Below are 20,413 nucleotides of genomic sequence, written 5' to 3' on the forward strand. Positions count from 1 at the left end.
GAAACTAGTTCGAAATAACAGTATTCGATAAAAATTTGTTGTTAATACTAAAATAGCCTATTGCTAGCGTTGAAAACTTCTGAATTCCGAACTTCCGAAGCTGAAATAATTGTAACTTTTCCAGAATTACAGTGCTCAAACTTGAAGAACTCCTCACCGGAAAATGAATCACTGGGTCAGAAAGTTATTTCCTATTTCAGAGATGTTGAGAAACACTAATGAAATAAAGGGAGAGAGAACGGAGGGAGAACTCATTATCTCCGAAACTCGAGCGAGAGGACGGGTTGTTCTTTATTTGAAGCTGAAGGGTTATTGAAGCGTTCTCATTATTTAATGCCACGACAAGGCTTAAGAAAACTCTATGGATTAGGGACCGAATCTGGTAAGACGCTAAATTATTGCTCGGTTATTGGACATCAGCTTTATAGTGCAGCTTTCAGATTACTGCATGTATCAGATTCTTTCCACGTTAAAAACATATGTTATAGTAAAAGCTTTTTCTTAAAGTCACTTAACTTTTAACTTAAGCAAACAATGAGCAAGATAATCTTGTTCTACACAAGTATTAACTTAAATAGCACATCCTCTCAAAAATAGCCTCATGTTTTGTTTTGTTTTTCCCACAGTTCTCTCAGAATGGGATTTACATTAATTCTGATCCTCTTTGGACTGTGCATCAACACTGAAGTTGTGAAATGCACCTCTGTGTGTTCAGTTAATGGCTATGCAGCCTTCTGCGCGTCTAGAGGTCTTCATCAGGTGCCAGAGCTTCCCTCATACATCAATTATATGGATCTGAATTTTAACAGCATTGCTGAACTCAACGAAACATCCTTTTCTCGTCTTGAAGGTCTACAAGTCCTTACACTGGAGCAACAAACAACAGGACTTGTGATCAGAAACAACACGTTTAGAAGACTCTCTAATCTAATATTACTTCAGTTAGACTACAACCGTTTCCTGCAAATAGAGACAGGGGCGTTTAATGGATTATCCAACCTTGAGATTCTCACTCTCACTCAGTGCAGTTTAGATGATGCAATTTTGTCTGGTGACTTCCTCAAACCTCTGGTGTCTCTTGAGATGCTCGTCTTGCGTGATAACAACATTAAAAGAATCCAGCCAGCATCATTCTTTTTAAATATGAGGAGATTCCATGTGCTCAATCTCTCTCACAATAAAGTGAAGAGCATCTGTGAAGAAGACCTCCTCAGCTTTCAGGGTAAACATTTCACGCTTCTGAAACTGTCCTCTGTGACACTGCAAGACATGAATGAGTACTGGTTAGGATGGGGAAAGTGTGGAAACCCATTTAAGAACATGTCCATAACTATATTGGACTTGTCTGGAAACGGCTTTAATGTTAACATGGCAAAGCGTTTCTTTGATGCAATCACTGGTACCAAAATCCAAAGTCTCATTCTCAGTAATAGTTACAGCATGGGCAGTTCTTTTAGTTATAACAATTTTAAAGATCCAGACAAATTTACTCTCAAGGGTCTTGGGGATAGTGGTATTAATATTTTCGATTTGTCCAAATCAAAAATTTTTGCTTTGTCAAGTTCAGTATTTAGTCATTTTAAAGATCTAGAACAAATTACACTGGCAGAAAATGAGATCAACATTATTGAAACTGATGCATTTTGGGGTATGACAAATTTACTAAAGCTAAACCTGTCCAAAAACTTCCTGGGTAGTATTGATTCTAATACCTTTCTGAATCTAGAGAAGCTCGAGATACTTGATTTGTCTTATAACCATATAAGGGTGCTTGGCGATAAATCGTTTCAGGGACTCCCAAGTTTACTCAACTTAAATTTAACAGGAAATGCTCTTGAGTCAGTTCATGAATTTGCCACCCTACCTAACCTGAAGATAATCTACTTGGGTGAGAACAGAATTTCATCTTTGTCTAGTTTACCCAACATTGCTAAAAATCTCACAACCCTTGACCTGGAATTTAACAAATTAAAGGCCTTGTCAGATCTCTACACAATACTACGGGAATTTCCTCAAATAGAAAAAATCTTTCTTCAAGGTAACACGTTTTCAAGTTGTTATAATCAAAGACAAATAGTGGCTTCAGACAAACTACAACTTCTTAATCTTGGACGTTCATCTATGCAGATGATCTGGTCAGAAGGAAAATGTTTAAACGTGTTTAACAATCTTCATCAGTTAGAACAGCTTTCTCTGACTGCCAATGGGCTACAGTCTCTTCCAAAAGACATTTTCAAAGACCTTACCTCTTTGTGGTTTTTGGATTTGTCCTTCAACTCTTTGAAGTACCTTCCAAATGGTATATTCCCTGAAAATCTTCAAATTCTTAATCTTGAATATAATTCTATTTATTCAGTAGATCCAAATCTCTTTAGCACCCTCAGCTACCTCAGCCTGAAGAAAAACGATTTCCGTTGTGATTGCAACCTAAGGGATTTCAAAACTTGGCTAAATCAAACCAACGTAATCTTTGCTCACCCCATTGAGGATGTGATATGTGCCAGTCCTGAGGATCAGTACATGGTTCCGGTTGTGGGATCCAGCATACAATGTGAGGATGAAGAGGAGGAAAGAAATGCTGAAAAACTGAGGCTTGTGCTTTTTATTTTCTGTACCGCATTTATCATAGTACTCACTGCTAGCACCATCATTTATGTCCGTCGACGTGGCTACATCTTCAAGCTTTACAAAAAACTCATTGGCAAACTTGTGGATGGAAAGCGAGAGGAGCCTGATCCTGAACAATTCTTGTATGACGTGTTTCTCTGTTTTAGTTCCAGTGATATTAAGTGGGTAGAAAGAGCGCTGCTGAACAGACTAGACTCTCAGTTCTCAGAGCAGAACACACTCCGCTGCTGCTTTGAGGAGCGAGACTTCTTACCTGGGGAGGACCATCTTACCAACATGCGAAATGCTATCCAGAATAGTCGAAAAACCCTTTGTGTGGTGTCTGAACATTTCCTGAAAGATGGCTGGTTACTAGAGGCCTTCATTCTGGCACAAAGGAGGATGCAAGTGGAGCTTGAGGACATTCTGGTGGTGCTGGTTGTAGGGAACATACCGCAGTACAGGCTACTGAAGTTCAAACAAGTGAGATCGTACATTGAGAACAGAAGATACCTTCTATGGCCCGATGACAACCAGGACTTGGATTGGTTTTATGACCAACTTCTGCATAAAATAAGAAAAGATACCAAGGTTAAACAAACAAATCAACCAAACAAACAAACAAAGCCTGAAGCATTGAATGTCCATGCAAACACAGCAGTATAACTATGGTATTATATGGTGATTATATATTTTGTAAAACTTTACCTAATCACCTTTGGTTTCAGATTTTTAATGCATAATGCAGATCTTGGTTGGGTATAATTATGCATTATCTCAGGTTTCCTATGTTTGTAAAAATGTTTGTCTGTGAACCTGCTGATAATTTCAGTAAATATCTGAAATGCTAATTGTATTCTGTGTCCCGGTGCCAGTGGATAAAGACCTCAGAATACTCTTCTAAATTTGCAAAATCTTAACATGTTCAACCACTTGTGTGACTTTGACCCTGCCAACGGAGCTTGCAAATCTATAATGAAATGTGAATTACAAATAAAGAAATTAAGCAAATTTAACTATAAATTTACAACCTAAAACTATTTTTGACACTGTTATCTGAATACAGGCAAAATAGGAAGCCACTAGTGAAAACACTATGACACAATATGACCTTATGCTTTTGGGTAATCACAGTTTGTACATTGTTAATGAAATCTGTAAAGAAACCTCAGTATTGACAAATTCTGTCATGTCCTGTGTACTTTGAACAGTTTGGAAATACAGCAACAGGGCTGTCGCTCGAGGAGAGAACAATGGGAGGGCCCACAGCAACAACCTGCACCAGGGTCACATGTCTGATTAAGTAAATATTGAATTGAAATCCTACCATGGCTGACAACTAATTCCATGGTCTTCATCAAAGAACTGATAATATATTCTTAGCTGACCTCACAATGCCATCTGGCCAAATTTCCTGTTATGATCCCTTCATTGTAATAAGGCACACTGCAAAAGAAGACAACATTGCAAAACTAATATTAACATTGTGATTTATATACAGAAAGCAATCTCTCAGGGGCACCTTGTGCAAACATAGCTTACCAAAGAATAGCCTTCAAATTCATTTCCTGTTCCCTTAAAAAATGTAATTGCCATCTACCACTAATTGTATAGTATTTATATTGTATTCATATTTTACTTATTTCACACAATTGTGATCTGATTGCTTCATATAACAACAGGTCCTTCTTTGGGCACATTGAGGAACTTGCTTTTAAAATATCCCCATTGAGAAGTCAGGTCCATTGTGCAATCAAAAACGCTTTGTTTGTGTTGGCTTTCAGAGTTACTCAAGAGTTACTTTTTGTTTTAACTCCCATCTTACTCCATGGTGTTGAATGATAATTCTTCTGTTTTAACTAAACATGAAAAAGACCATTACATAGACGCAAACTATCTACAAACTCATTCTTGTTTTTTCTCATTAGTGTGTTTTTCTAGGAATGATTTCTGTGAAAAACATTTATAAAACAATTTATAAATAAAACTGCATTAAATTGGATGTAACATTTTACATAACAGTGATTTTACGTTTATTTTACTCCTATTACATAAATGTAACATTATTCGACTTTCAACAGGCAAATGCAGAAGTACGCCTCGTTAAATATGGTTCTACTTATATATTACATTCAAAATTAACATAATACTTTTCACATGGCCAGGTTTTCAGCTAATTCAGATTTCTATTGATAAGAGCTCTGATTTGTTTCTGGTTGACAAAGATATCTACAAAAATATAATGTAGGTCATCGTATAAATACATATTTTAATACATTATAAAACTATAAATATATAACTTGCATTTTTCTATAACCTTTGTGACATATTTTTTTCCTTAACATAAAAGAGGAATACTTTCCCCAATAAGTTTATCATCAAATAAATTAATTTCTCAAAATGTGTGGCCCCATATGTAACCTGACATTAAAAATACTTTATAGCTTTCATATACAGCTAAATGTTTTGCACTTTTTAATGCATAGATTACTTTAACAAAGTAAAAAAAAAACACTATAGTAAATACTATAGTGTTTTTGAACCATACTATAGTAAATTGTAGTATACTGTATATATTAGTATTTACAACACTTTGTTAATGAATGCTACAGCATACTGTAGTATTAACGATAGTGAACTGATCAACTGTTATAAATACCATAGTATACTTTAGTTTTTACTACAGTAAACTGTAGTGTACTGTAGTATAATATACCCTAAAGTTATAGAAAACTTAGTACAGTATTGGGTAAAGTAATTTGTAGTTGTTATATTATCACAGCAACTACAGAATTACCACAATAAATATAGTATGGTTCAAAACCACTACAGTATTTACATTATTGTATTTTTGAACCTGCAGTCTTAATTGCTGATTTCTTACCTTTAAACTGCTTTGTTTTGCAGGGGCAATTTGAATCTGCCAATAAACAAAAACAGCCTTAACTTAAAATCTGACAAACCACACATACGAGCGATTTTATAATTAAAGAAATCGTCCGGAAAAAGAGTCCGTTCTACAAAATGACCGTTACTTTTTGAATTGTAAGCGCCCGCGCTTTTTGTAGGGTCGAGCGGCTTTTTTTAAGCAGGCAGTCACTTGATTCTTAAACGTTTATCTAAATTAATTTATTTAATGCTGAACTCCACTATGTTTTATCTAGTCACTGTCAGTATCTTATATTTGAACAGTTCACAGGCACATCTGCTTATTATTAAAGTAGGCGTTGAAATATATGGCTTAAAGGAGTCGCTATTCTAGATATAACTGTTTCTTTAATGAACATAAAAAATGATATCATAACATGAAATGCCCCCATGTAGTAAATATTGCTGCGAACTGTACGCCGCCTATAGTACAAGACGAGCACAGCGTACCACAGAGCGGAGTAAATACTGCACATTTGGGGCTTAGCATTGAAAAGGCAGCAGGGTATAGCGAACAAAACTAATGGTGCGTTCAAGTCCTCCTGGGAAGTTCGTATTTACGAGGTGGGAAGTCGTGTATACGACGGTAGGTGTGTTTAAGTCACTTTCGTCGGAGTATGGCGGTGTGCCTTCTCTAAATTAATTACACAAAATAACAATTCTGATTCTAGAAAATGGAGAGCAAAGAATGTGTATTAGTTGTTGCTTTTTTATGTTTTTAATTAATTTATGAAGCCATTGTAAAAATTTATTGTTACATATTTCATTGTTATATTGTGATGCTATCGTATTTTTGCTGGGAATCAGCTTACTTCGTTGTAAATAGAAAAGCCTGACAATGTCACTGTATTGTGGTATTTCGCCATGTTTGTGACTGACACGCCCCCAACTCGTACAGATCGGAGCTTAAAGAAAATTACGAGCTTCCCACTGGTATTTACGACATTGTGGTGGCGTTCATGTCGGTTCGTAAATACGATCTTTCCGACTTGAACGCACCATAACGTTACACCATTGATGTGCTGAATCTCACAGAGAGTTGGAAGTGTCTGAATAATGTTCAGTACAATGAATGACTCTTACCGGAAAACGAGTCACTGGGTCAGAAAGTTATTTCCTTTTTCAGAAACACTGGGAAACAGACATGAAACGAAGGGAGAGAGAACAGAACAACTCCGCATTATCGCCGTACGGAACTCTCGAAACTACCTGTTGACTATGTGACTATCAAATGACTTTCAGAAAAGGCTAAACAATTTGTGGCCGGACAGGTAAGACTCTAAAATACTGATGGGTTGTTATTATACATGAATTCTGTAGCAATTCTGTAGTATTACCTCATGTATGGTACTTTAAAAACTACTGTGGTGTTTTTCTCGGCAGTAACTGAACCTTGAACTAGTTTAGCAAACAATTAGTAAGATAAACTAGTTGTACAGAAGTACAGGCTCTCCTTTATGCATATTATTTTCAGATAACCTATACGTTTACTGACCACACTGGATTTAGAAACTTAAAATGCAAATTTTAATGCACTTTACTTCATAATTATTCATAATGTACATAACATTTCATAATTAGTTGTAACTAAAAGTTAGTGAATTATAATATTTGCAGATTGCTTTTTACATCTAAATTGGTTGTTTTTCATGTGTTTTAATGCATTATACATTATAGTATGTATGATAATGGTGACAATTATTCATGATGAGACCATACAATGCATTGAGATGTGCATTACAAGGCAAAATTAGTCCATTAATCCAATTTACGTAGTACACTATGCATAAGTAAAATATTACTATCATATAATAATCCATGTGCTGTACCAAACCTGTCTGAATTGCAGCTGCAAATTTTAATTTGTGGGTTAGCTGTTGTAACCTTTGTTTTCTACAGGGATCTCACAATGGCAACAAGATGCACTTTATCTCTGATACTCCTTGGATTATGCGTCAGCACTCAAATTGTGAAATGCACCTCAGTGTGTTCAGTTGGAGCCTCTGTCGCAGTCTGCATTGATAAAGGTCTTCAAGAGGTTCCAGAACTTCCCCCTTTTGTAAATAAAGCGGATTTGAGTAAGAACAATATTGCTGAACTCAATGAAACATCCTTTTCTCATCTGGAAGGTCTACAAGTCCTTATACTGATGCACCAAACAACAAGACTTGTGATCAGAAACAATACATTCAGAAGACTCTCTAACTTAACATCACTTCAGCTTGACTACAACAACTTCCTGCGAATGGATACAGGAGCGTTTAACGGATTATCAAACCTTAAAAATCTCACTCTCACTCAGTGCAGTTTAGATGACGCAATTTTGTCTGGAGACTTCCTCAAACCTCTGGTATCTCTTGAGATGCTTGTATTGCGTGAAAACAACATTAAAAGAATCCAGCCAGCATCATTCTTTTTAAATATGAGGAGATTCCATGTGCTCAATCTCTCTCACAATAAAGTGAAGAGCATCTGTGAAGAAGACCTCCTCAGCTTTCAGGGTAAACATTTCAAGCTTCTGAAACTGTCCTCCGTGACACTGCAAGACATGAATGAGTACTGGTTAGGATGGGGAAAGTGTGGAAACCCATTTAAGAACATGTCCATAACTATATTGGACTTATCTGGAAACGGCTTTAATGTTAACATGGCAAAGCGTTTCTTTGATGCAATCACTGGTACCAAAATCCAAAGTCTCATTCTCAGTAACAGTTACAGCATGGGCAGATCTTTTGGAAATAATTCAAAAGATCCAGACAAATTCACATTCAAGGGTCTTGAGGAGAGTGCTATTATGATTTTTGATCTCTCCAATTCAAGCATTTTTGCTCTGTCATCTTCAGTATTTAGTTATTTGTCAGATCTAGAACAAATTACATTAGCAGAAAGTCAGATCAACAAGATTGAAAAAAGTGCATTTTGGGGTATGACAAATTTACTAAAGCTAAACCTGTCCAAAAACTTCCTTGGTAGTATTGATTCTAGTACATTTCTGAATCTAGAGAAGCTCGAGGTGCTTGATTTGTCTTATAATCATATATGGATGCTTGGATATAAATCATTTCAAGGACTTCCAAATCTACTCAACCTAAATTTAAGAGGAAATGATCTCAAACATGTACATTTATTCGCAGCCATACCAAACCTGGAGAAGCTCTACTTGGGTGACAATAAAATTTCATCTGTGTATTATTTAGACAAAATTTCCAAATATCTTACAACCCTTGACCTGGAATTCAACAAACTTTCTTCCATGTCAGATCTCTATGCAATATTACAGGAATTTCCTCAAATTGAGGAAATTTTTCTTGGAGGTAATGAGCTTATTAATTGCCCTAATGATGCACACAAAGTGCTTTCACAAAAAGTACAAATCCTTGATCTTGCATTTGCAGGTTTGGAAGTTATCTGGTCAGAAGGAAGATGTTTAAATGTGTTTAACAATCTTCAGCAGCTAGAAAAACTTTCTCTGAATCACAACTTGCTACGGTCACTTCCCAAAGACATTTTCAAAGACCTCAACTCTTTGAACTTTTTGGATTTGTCCTTCAACTCTTTGAAGTACCTTCCAAACGGTATATTCCCTGAAAGTCTTCGAGTTCTTTATCTTGAATATAATTCTATTTATTCATTAGATCCAAATCTCTTTAGCACCCTCAGCTACCTCAGCCTGAAGAAAAACGATTTCCGTTGTGATTGCAACCTAAGGGATTTCAAAACTTGGCTAAATCAAACCAACGTAATCTTTGCTCACCCCATTGAGGATGTGATATGTGCCAGTCCTGAGGATCAGTACATGGTTCCGGTTGTGGGATCCAGCATACAATGTGAGGATGAAGAGGAGGAAAGAAATGCTGAAAAACTGAGGCTTGTGCTTTTTATTTTCTGTACCGCATTTATCATAGTACTCACTGCTAGCACCATCATTTATGTCCGTCGACGTGGCTACATCTTCAAGCTTTACAAAAAACTCACTGGCAAACTTGTGGATGGAAAGCGAGAGGAGCCTGATCCTGAACAATTCTTATATGACGTGTTTCTCTGTTTTAGTTCCAATGATATTAAGTGGGTAGAAAGAGCGCTGCTGAACAGACTAGACTCTCAGTTCTCAGAGCAGAACACACTCCGCTGCTGCTTTGAGGAGCGAGACTTCTTACCTGGGGAGGACCATCTTACCAACATGCGAAATGCTATCCAGAATAGTCATAAAACCCTTTGTGTGGTGTCTGAACGTTTCCTAAAGGATGGCTGGTGCCTAGAAACCTTCACCCTGGCACAGTGCAGGATGCTAGTGGAGCTAAAGGACATTCTGGTGGTGCTGGTTGTAGGGAACATACCGCAGTACAGGCTACTGAAGTACGATCAACTGAGATCCTACATTGAGAACAGAAGATACCTTCTGTGGCCCGATGACAGCCAGGACTTGGATTGGTTTTATGACCAACTTCTGCATAAAATAAGAAAAAACACCAAGGTTAAACAAACAAATGTTAAAGTTAATGAGGGTGAAAAAAATCTTGACGCCACAAATCTGCAAGCAGACACTGCAGTGTAACTATGAAGGACTTTGTATAATTCCTTGCTTCGCTCCCAGGTTCTCATCCATCCCACTTTGTTGAAATTCTATTGGACAATGACATCAACAAATATTAAGCATATAAAGCTGGAAACCATACTGTATTGTATAGTTATAAATGTTTATTTTGTATTATCCATAATGTGTTTGTACTTCTCAGTGTCAGTTGGGTAGTTAAAGGTCAGTAGAACGGTGACTTTTTTATATATTATGTAAATACTCCATTTATATGACCTTTTATTTTTTTCATAGTGTTCCAGGATTTGGCAAATAAAATCTTACAATTCACACCATGTGTCCAAATATCTGTGAGACACTACTTATAGATAATTGCATTCAGTTATTTAAATAAATCTGATGGTTACTCCAAAAAAGGACATATCAGGTGACCCATTGATATAATTTATATATTAGAACCGTTAAAAAAAATTTATTATTTTAATTATTACTACTACTATTTTATTATATCAGATATCCTTTATTGGTAGACCCGATCAATAACCAAAAATCAATTGTATAGAAAAATCTTTAAAATTGGTGATTATCTTCCTTAAAAAAACAAAACAACAACTCCCTTATTTTTGAAAATGATTTAGTTAATAAATAAATGTTTGGGTGAGACATACACATATAACACTGTATATGTCAAGGACACGTTTGTACAATTAAATTCACACTTAGTATATTTGACCAAAACAAAACAAACAAAAAAATTCTTCAGGTGTAAAGTCACATAAACTGACTCAATTTTCCTGAAGTCTTGAGGCTAATGTAAATATTTGCACACTGCCGAAAGAGGCAGTTTTATCTAAGAAACTGGGAAGGAACAAAGACAACTTTGAAACAAAGCACAGTCAGTCTTTCAATTCACCATTGCATAAACTACTGAAGTTTACTTTATAGGCGAAACATTCAAATCAACATCAACAAAAAAAAGTGCATGACTCAAATACATACACAATACACACAAAAATATATATACAAGTTCATATGAAATGTGCAGGAAAATAAATTCTGAATATGCTTTTCTGTTCTCATGAAAAAGTGATGGCCTGAGGCCAGATATTAAAAAAATAATCTAAAACACTGAGATGTCACACAAATACCAACCAGTGGGTCAAAATAGTGTCTTCTTAAATCAAACTTTGTTTAAAATATAAATGTTTTCCTTGACGTCATGTCAGCATTCTCATGCACATAATGTCAAGTAACTATTTCCTGTCAGGAAACAACCAGTTGCTAAATCTTAACAATATTGCAATATGTTCGCAATCTAACACACATTTTACATGTTAGCATAAACTCTCAGATGAGGCTTTTGAATTAATGGCAATAGTAGGCACGCTGGTTTTTGGCTTGTGAAACTCTACAGAATTGCACTTCACTTTTACAGTCTTTTTAAAACAGTTAATTTTTTTGGGAGAGACAGGCTCTGCCCTTTCATTATTGTCTTTGTCACTCTGATTGCATTTGACACTTTCTTCCGGTACCACTGGAATCGCTTCGCGAATCTCACGACTGTCCTGTATTAAAACACAAGTGCCATTTACTTTTGTTTTTATATGGTTGGATGGTATTTTTTGAGGGGTCAGGGAATTTAATGCTAGGTCCCCTGTCTTCTGTGTATCATGATTAACAGTACAGACTTGAGTTGTATCAGGCAAAGAGCAGCACTGAACATCTGGAAACTGAATGTTAGCTGGAAAGTTCTGGCTCTCTGGTAGAGGCGAATTCAGGCTACAAGCACTGATGTGAGACTTGTCGTGCACTGCAGTATCGGACAACAGTGCCTGATGCAAAAGGTGCACTGTGTGCATGCTGTAGCCTCCAGGAAAACATATGTGCGGAGTTGGCCTTGATGTTTGGCTCTGTGAGCAATGTTGGAAGTGGCCACAGTTAGCGGGAGTGTGTGCCGTATCCCGTGAGGGCTGAAGGTTCTGACCTACGGGTAAGCGATTGGTCTGTTTAGCGGGGCATGGGGTTTCTCGAGATTGGCTGCAAGGATGATAAGGAGTCCTTTGTCGCTCTCTCATATAATGATGCATACAATTTTCACAGGTGCACCTTGTACTATAAGTGTACTGATGTGGATGTGAAAGTTCCAAGCCATTTTCAAGCTCAGGGTTGGGTTCTCTTGAGTCGGTGTTCTGGGGTCCGCACAAGGTTGAGTGATTAGAAGTGATGCCGTTGTGCAACTGTGTACATGCTTCCTGTTCCTCATCGGAGGCCTTTTCCTCATTTCTGACATTCAGTGCCAAGGGTTCAAGCTCATAGTGTTCATGTCGACCATCAGTTCTTGTGTTATCTATCTGGTACTTGGTTGTGTAACCTAGTTTACCTAGGCTGGGATTAGATTGGTTTTCAGAGGTGTGCTCCGTAAAGGTGTAGCACTGGAGTTTCTTTGGCAAAGGAATCTGTCCACAGGTGCCCTGAGGACCCAGACAGCGACACATGCATTGAAAGAAAAATGTAGCAAAGGCCCAACTAATGCACATGATTAGCATCAAAAACGTGCCCAGTTGAGTGTAGGCAAGAACTGTGGATGGCATCATCATTGCACCGGCTACAAAGGTTGTGAGTGCTGCCATAGCTATAGCCGAGCCCATCCTGCTCAAGGAGAAAACCACCTTCCCTTCTCTGTCTGGTTCTGGGGCAAGGCGGTATGCCACGCCGTAATGAACAGCAAAGTCCACCGAAAGACCTACAGCAACTGAGATGGTCACGGATTCAAGCACATTTAGTTCCCAACCCAAGAGCACCAGCGACCCAACTGTGACAAATATGGTTCCGGCGATGGATATGATGGCGTAGAGGCTGATGATGATATTCCAGGTGGTCAGGAGCATGACACTGAAGGCCACCACCACCGACAATGCCATAGCAATTAGAGTCCCATCTGAAAGGCTGTCCTGTAGGTCGTAGAACTCCAAATTGCTTACAAACCATCCGTAGCTCAGTCCCTCAGGAGCATCCGTCAGCTCCTCTTGAATCCAAGTATCCACTTCTCTGTAAAACTGATGCATCTTCTCGTACGCCAGAGTAAAATGGTAGGTACTTTGAAATTCAAGCACAATTGCTCGAATTGTGTCATTGATGTCAAACCTTGGCCCTGGAGTCTTGCTGTCAAGGTGGTAGATGGTGCTTCGGTCAAGCTCCATAATGGCCCTTTTGATGCACAACTCAAAGACGTCTTGCCGGTAAGGGAACGTGGACTGACTACAACAGGGATAGACGGAAGCTTCGTCACAGTCTTGGTTTTCCATCCACTGCTTGAAAGTCTCCATGAAACAGCTTGTGAAGTCTTGCTCCTCCGACTGGAACACGAAGCTTTGGTTCCTAAGCTTCTGGCAAAAATTGAGAATCCACACCTGACTTGCAGGACTCGCAATGTTGAAGGTTGTGTCGAGTGTCAGTTTACCCTTGTTTTTTGGGTTCAGGGGATCTCCACTGTCAACCGGAGTAACTCCCCAAATGATGGTGATCGGCATGTGGAGATCTTCCCCATGGTTGACCCGTTCAAACATAAAGAGTTTTTTGTACTCCGCATCGTAGCGTTCAAAGGGATGGGAGGAACGAAACACCTGAAACTCCGACAGCTCCAGAGAAGGCAGTTTCATCTTGGGATTCACGCAAACAACGTAGGCACCACCCACCGTCAAAGCCAGGAACCACAAAAGCCACAAGTACCGCAACTTGATCACGATCCAAGGCAAAACTTTCTCAAAGAAAATCCGCGAGGCCTCCGAGATGCTAAAAAGACACTTGTTGACCATCTGGCACAGGCTCGTCCAAAAAGTCGCAATGCCCTGCGTCTGGTGGTGTTGTGAACGAGAGCATGTAAAGATGTTGACCAGGTACCGCTCATGTAGGACAACCACAGCTGGCAACCAGGTGACCATCAATATGTAGTTAACCAAGATGGCGGTACCAGCATATACACCGAAACATCGGATGGCAGTGATGTTGCTCACGTAATTGGCGTAGAAGGCAGCGGCTGTGGTGAAGCTGGTGACAAACATCGAGAGCGCCGCGTGCTGAAGCGTGACGCTGACCGCTTCAGAGAGCTCAGAGTTGGGTTTGTCAAACTTTGTGTAGTTCCAGACGTCGCAGAGCACGAAGGCATCGTCTGCACCAATTCCCACCAATATGATGAGTGCAGTGAGGTTCATGAAGGGGAAGAAATCAAAGTTGAAGACCACACGGTACAGGAAGTACGAGACAATAAGCGAACTGATGATAGCAAACATGGTCATAAGGGTGATGAACATTGACCTTGTGTAGATGCACATAACCACCAACACGATCACAATAGCTATTGCGGGATACATGGTATCTGTTAGCAGGTAGTCCTGAAACAAGTTGTGTTTGATGCCAAATTCGATTCCTGTGATGGTTGTGATCCCATCCGAGGAGTTCCAGTTCTCAAAGTTGTCCAAGTAGATGTTCATCATTGTTTCTCCTTTCTCTGTGGGAGAGAAGAGCATGCTGTACTTGAGGTTAGGTGGAAGGTGGTCCATGTTCTTTGGGTTCAAAAAGTCTTTGTCCACCAAAAAGTGAAAAATCTGATACACGGCATTGTATTTTGTACACTTCCGTGGCACGTTGCCACACTTGAGGTCCTTCTTGCGGGTGGTCATATCCCAACACTCAGGACCAAGGGTGCCATTGTGGTAATACTTTGCACAGGAGCGCAGGATTTTTAGGGTGTGGGAAACGTCTCGCTCTGTGATCTTTTGGCAGGAGGACTTATTAGTAAGGACGGCTATGTAGTTCCCAAGTGTCCAGCTGGGACAGCAGGAGGCAGCAGTGGTGCGCTGACACAGATCCAAGTACTGGGGATGGGAGCGAACCTGAAGAGCCAGACATGAAAAACACCAGTATAATTTCCTACATTACACTTAATGTAAAACAAATGGTGTAATAAATACTTAAATGCAACATACCCTTGTATTGTCAAAATTGCACATGGACTTTATTGCCTGTATATTCCACAAGTTCTTTCCCTCTGCAGAGGCAAATACGATTCGGGAATAGCTGTCACCTTTAGAGAGACAACATTTGGTGATTAAACCAAAAAGCCTTTCTCCATGGTCCACTAGGTGGCAGATTTGATCAATAGTATGTTTGTGTATTTCATGCATTTCTGCTTTATTTTGGCAGTATAGTAACACCAGAATACATTTGTGTTAATGCGCACAAAACCTAGTAGCACAAAAAAAAATTTCAATCACAAAACCTTAAGTAGTTAATATAATTAAAGTTAATGTAAACACAAACTGTGGAGTGCACTTACAAAAGATATAAAACAAGAAATAATACTTCTAAGCTGTGTAGTTTAAGATGCCCATTATGAAATAACAACTAGCAATAGTTTTATACATTTACATTAACCAGGATTACCAGGATAATAATGAGCAGCAGATCAGCATATTAGAATGATTTCTGAAGGATCATGTGACACTGAAGACTGGAGTAATGATGCTGAAAATTCAGCTTTGATCACAGGAATAAATTACATTTTAAAATATATAACTAGGGAAAACAGTTATAAATGCAATGGTGAGAGTTTAAAAAACATACTGACCCCAAACTTGTGAATGGTAGTGTATATTAAACATTAAATATCAAAAATTGCAAGCTTACAATTAATAAAAAATGTTTAAGTCAACATGTTGCCTAAAGTGCTTTCTTAGTTCTTCAATATTAATTTTTTTTTATTTTACTGCATTTTTGAAAATTAAAAAAATGAGGACAAATGGTATAGGAAGGCGGTCATTTCTATATGATAAGAGTGAATGTAAAAACTCACCTGGTACATCACAGAAGAAACTGTCTTTACTGAAATCCCATTCCGCTTGTCTTTTCTTTCTATCATAGTGATCCTTGGACCACCTGTCATCTTGGTGACTAAAACAGAAAAAGTAGAGGATTCGCAAATCAAATCAACGGTCCTGCATTAAAAAATTAAAACATTTAATGTGGCTTTGAATGAATGTCTGTCCCTCACAGCTTTGTTCTCACTTGTGTCAAATTAAACATGTATCTACTAAGACTATGGTCTACCATTGTTCTTTATGTTCAAAGTTACCCAAATAAAACCTTAATTCTCCATCACCCGAAACCATAATCTAGCGGTTCTTAACCTGCAATCTGATTCTTGTCGGAATTAGACAGCTTTATTGAAACAAAAATCCTTGCTAATTATTAATTCCAGAGCACGACGCAGCATACAATTTCAGCCTCAGAAAAACCTCCTCACATTGTTGCCATTAGTGATCTGCGATTGAAATGACCATTATCATTATTACTGACAGAGGGCAGGACTGCTGCTGACAGCACATCCTGTTCCACAGACAGGAAGTCTCTTTAATCAGAGGAAAGACGCCTATGCACATGCTGAGACGGAGCTGTGCCATACAGACCCTCATTTTCTTTCAGGACGCTTCTGTCATGATCCGTAATCCAACTCACAATGATCCGGATCAGATAAGCCATGATTCAGCCAACACACATCTCATTACCAAGCACTGCAAAAAATGCATTAAAAGTGATTTTCCTGTATTTGGCTGAGCAGTCATTTGGTTGGCTCGCCAATTTCTCTAATACATAAAATAAGTAAGCTTGACCAAGAGTTATTGTGGGTTAATGTGCTGACTTTCGCATTAAAGATACATATTTGCAAAACATAAAGGTCAAGTCCCTTACTGCAGAACCAAAATACTCTAGAAACTGCAAATCCTTAACAATTTCAGCCAATGAATACAAACAGGAAAATATGGTTATCAGATAAGAAGTGGACTCTGTTACCTTTTGGCCTGTTCATCTGCGTATTTGAAGGGGTAGTTGGCCAGTGTTGCCTTGTATCCCGTGTTTTTCACCATGTTGTTCCATGTTACAAGTCGCTGGCCTATTGCGGTGCCCCTCGGTTCAAATCCCTAATAAGACAAATGACAACAAATCTTTACTCAAACTGCCCATAAACAGCAGTCACTGCCATAATGTGCTGTCCATTTTTCCATCAGGATTTGATCCATGTAGGGTTATCATAATAAGACCAGGGATGTCAATAAATTTGAATTACTATAGAATTTGTGAAAGGTTTATTTATAAAAACAAAAAAAGAATTAATTAATAAAGTAAAAAAAATAATAATAATACCACCAGTTATATAAATCTTTTGATAAAAATTCTAATACTTTTCCAGGAGAAACCTTTTTAAAAATGTCCATTAATGTACTTTCTGAATGCCTAATATCATTTAAGGCAGGACATTTCAATAAAATATGCTTCACAGTCACAAAAATCAATTTGACATCTTGTATATACAGTCTGGTCATTTCTATTTTCAAAATAAAAACAATGGTTAGCTCTTTCATTCATAACTGGATTCACTTCATATTATTTGTTATGGAAAAATCCCATTCCATGTGCAACTTTTTGGAAATATACAAACTCGGAATGGGTTTAACATCAGATGTTGGTATTTGACATTTTGTTATTTCCAGTCCCATATGGCCCAGTATCCAACAAAAAACTCTATTAAAACCATGCTTCTTTAAGTAATCCACATTTTCTATTATCCTGACAATTATAGGATGGTCAGGCTTCAGGGACTTGATTGCTTGTGGACAAGACACACATATTAAAAAATTAAACAATTTTTTTGATGATCAGCTTACATCATCTTTTAAAAGTGACCCATACGTGATATCTGCATTTATACTAGTATGCACTTGGTGAAATGAAATAGACGTACTGACCTGGACAATCTAAGGCTGAAAAGGAAGTAAAAACGGTGCAATTTGCAATGCTCGCAGACGAAATGATCTTTAAAGGTCAGCAAAACATTGCTCTCTTAAGGAGGAGGACAAAAGAGGAGAGCCCATGTTGTAGCCTGGGCACTGAAAAGGGTCATGTGATCACAGTTGGTGTCCAGCTGAGATGACGACATTCACCACAGTCACTTTTTCAATGACGTACTCGCATTGACGGGAACCCGATCTGTCCGCTTACATGGCAGACGCAAATGCATGTATCTGATTCATATCATTTCGTTTCCTCGATTTGCTAAATCGTGCAGACGAATTACTATTACGTTTTCTGCGATTTGCTAAATCGTGCGGACAATTTACTATTTACTTTCCTCGATTTGCTAAATCATGCAGACGAATTACTATTACGTTTTCTGCGATTTGCTAAATCGTGCGGACAATTTACTATTTCGTTTCTGCGATTTGCTAAATCCTGCGGACAAAATACTATGCCGCTTCCTCGATTTGCTAAATCTTGTGGACAATTTACTATTTCGTTTCCGCAATTTGCTAATCATTGTGCGGACGATTTACAATTCTATTTCCTCGATGTGCTAAATTGTGTGGATGATTTACCATTACGTTTTCTGCGTTTTGCTAAATCATGTGGACAATTTACCATTTCGTTTCCTCGATTTGCTAAATCGTGCGGACAATTTACAATTTTGTTTCCTCGATTTGCTAAGTCATGTGGACAATTTACTATTTACTTTCCTTGATTTGCTAAATCATGCGGACGAATTACTATTACATTTTCTGCGATTTGCTAAATCGTGTGGACAATTTACTATTTTGTTTCCTCGATTTGCTAAATTGTGCGGGCGATTTACTATTTTGTTTCCTCGATTTGCTATATTAAACAAAATAGTAAATTGTGCTTGCATGTTTTAGCAAATCGAGGAAACGAAATAGTAAATCGTCCGCACAATTTAGCAAATCGAGGAAACAAGGACGATTTACAATTTCGTTTTCTCGATTTGCTAAATCATGGGGACGAATTACTATTACGTTTTCTACGATTTGCTAAATCGTGCGGACAATTTACTATTTTGTTTCCTCGATTTGCTAAATTAAACAAAATAGTAAATTGTGCGCGCATGATTTAGCAAATCGAGGAAACGAAATAGTAAATCGTCCGCACAATTTAGCAAATCGAGGAAACAAGGACGATTTACAATTTCGTTTTCTCGATTTGCTAAATCATGGGGACGAATTACTATTACGTTTTCTACGATTTGCTAAATTGTGCGGACGATTTACTATTTTGTTTCCTCGATTTGCTAAATCGTGCAGACGATTTACTATTTCGTTTCCTCGATTTGCTAAATCGTGCAGACAATTTACTATTTCGTTTCCTTGATTTGCTAAATCGTGCACACAATTTAAATCATGTGCATGATTTAGCAAATTGACGGAACAAAATAGTAAATCGTCCGCATGATTTAGCAAATCGAAGACAATGTGGGGCTCCATAGATTTCAGCCCACCAAAACCATTCTGAAAATAGCCGTTTTGGCTGAAAATATTCGGTAGGTGAATTTCGGTGCATCCCTATAAAAAAAATATTCCTCAGGCTCACCTGCAGTGGATTTGAGAAGTCAGGCAGGTCGGGCACGAGGATACCAACCAGGGCACAAACCACGATGAGAACGGTACACACCCCCAAAACCACCACCGGCCAATCAGCAATAAGCTCCGCATAACTGCAATTGAGAAAGATTAATTCATCACTCATTTAATGCACATTACTATTTAAAATGTATGCAAAACAATTAAGTAATAAAATAAAGATTTAAAAAGTATTTAATATAATACATTTTAAATAACTGTAATAATCTATCAAATAAAAAAAAAATGTACTAAATTATAATAAATTCAGCAGTGAGCTTACCTTTTGGGAAAACGGAAAGGCCTTGGAGGGCTGAAAGACAAAAGTAAAAAGCATAAATCAATTAGATTTAAGAGCCAAACAGTGGATTAAAACTACCTGCGTGGAGAGACATGTTTTTTCATGAAAGTGTGTATTTTTAACCAACCGCACACTGTATGAGGTCTAGATCTCTCCGTTCAAACATGCATTCCTGTGGGGAAAATCACAGCTGTCTCCTAGTTTCTTCTTGCTGCTTTTTTGAATCAAAACCATTTTGGATGTTCATATTAGAGGCTCTCACACCAAAACAGATCACCGTGCACTCAATGCACAGCTGTTCAAAATCAGCAACCTTTGTGCATATATGTAATCCATAGATCAAATAATGGCCTACACACAGGTGCACTACTGAGACAAAAGCCTGGTCTGGTGCAGGATGAGTTGCATATGAGCAACAGTAATAAACAAGCATCACTAACAACAAATCATAAGGCAAGCCATCTTTGAAGGCAACCAGTATTGCTATATTACATAGGGATGGGAGCAGTAGGGTCACAGGGCCAAGAGGTGGCTGTAATTTTCTTCCTCGTCGTCTTAAAAGGGAATCCATGGAATGCTATA

The 20,413-nt window shown here is 38.0% G+C and overlaps 3 protein-coding genes across 6 annotated transcripts in view; 2 read left to right on the forward strand and 1 right to left on the reverse strand.

Moving 5' to 3' along the window:
- Positions 1–227: 227 nt before the first annotated feature.
- On the forward strand, positions 228–16,161 carry LOC137019235 (toll-like receptor 5). Its single transcript, XM_067384480.1, has 3 exons — positions 228–382; positions 627–6,806; positions 15,989–16,161. Exon 2 carries the CDS (start codon positions 637–639, stop codon positions 3,271–3,273), a length of 2,637 nt encoding a protein of 878 aa, XP_067240581.1. The 5' UTR covers positions 228–382; positions 627–636; the 3' UTR covers positions 3,274–6,806; positions 15,989–16,161.
- On the forward strand, positions 6,669–10,296 carry LOC137019233 (toll-like receptor 5). The gene is made up of 2 exons (XM_067384479.1): positions 6,669–6,806; positions 7,435–10,296. Exon 2 carries the CDS (start codon positions 7,445–7,447, stop codon positions 10,088–10,090), a length of 2,646 nt encoding a protein of 881 aa, XP_067240580.1. The 5' UTR covers positions 6,669–6,806; positions 7,435–7,444; the 3' UTR covers positions 10,091–10,296.
- Positions 10,314–20,413, reverse strand: part of disp1 (dispatched homolog 1 (Drosophila)) — an 82,077-nt gene continuing 71,977 nt past the window's right edge. For 3 of the 4 annotated variants that reach the window (XM_067384476.1, XM_067384475.1, XM_067384477.1), the window contains 6 exons: positions 19,814–19,843; positions 19,502–19,625; positions 16,919–17,046; positions 15,921–16,018; positions 15,055–15,152; positions 10,314–14,961 (listed from right to left, as the gene is read on the reverse strand). In XM_067384476.1, coding sequence (XP_067240577.1) covers positions 11,404–14,961; positions 15,055–15,152; positions 15,921–16,018; positions 16,919–17,046; positions 19,502–19,625; positions 19,814–19,843 — 4,036 coding nt within the window. In that variant the 3' untranslated portion in view covers positions 10,314–11,403. The other variant, XM_067384478.1, reaches the window with a different exon arrangement.

The sequence above is a fragment of the Chanodichthys erythropterus genome, chromosome 4 (assembly GCF_024489055.1).
Source record: "Chanodichthys erythropterus isolate Z2021 chromosome 4, ASM2448905v1, whole genome shotgun sequence".
Taxonomy (NCBI): Eukaryota; Metazoa; Chordata; class Actinopteri; order Cypriniformes; family Xenocyprididae; genus Chanodichthys; species Chanodichthys erythropterus.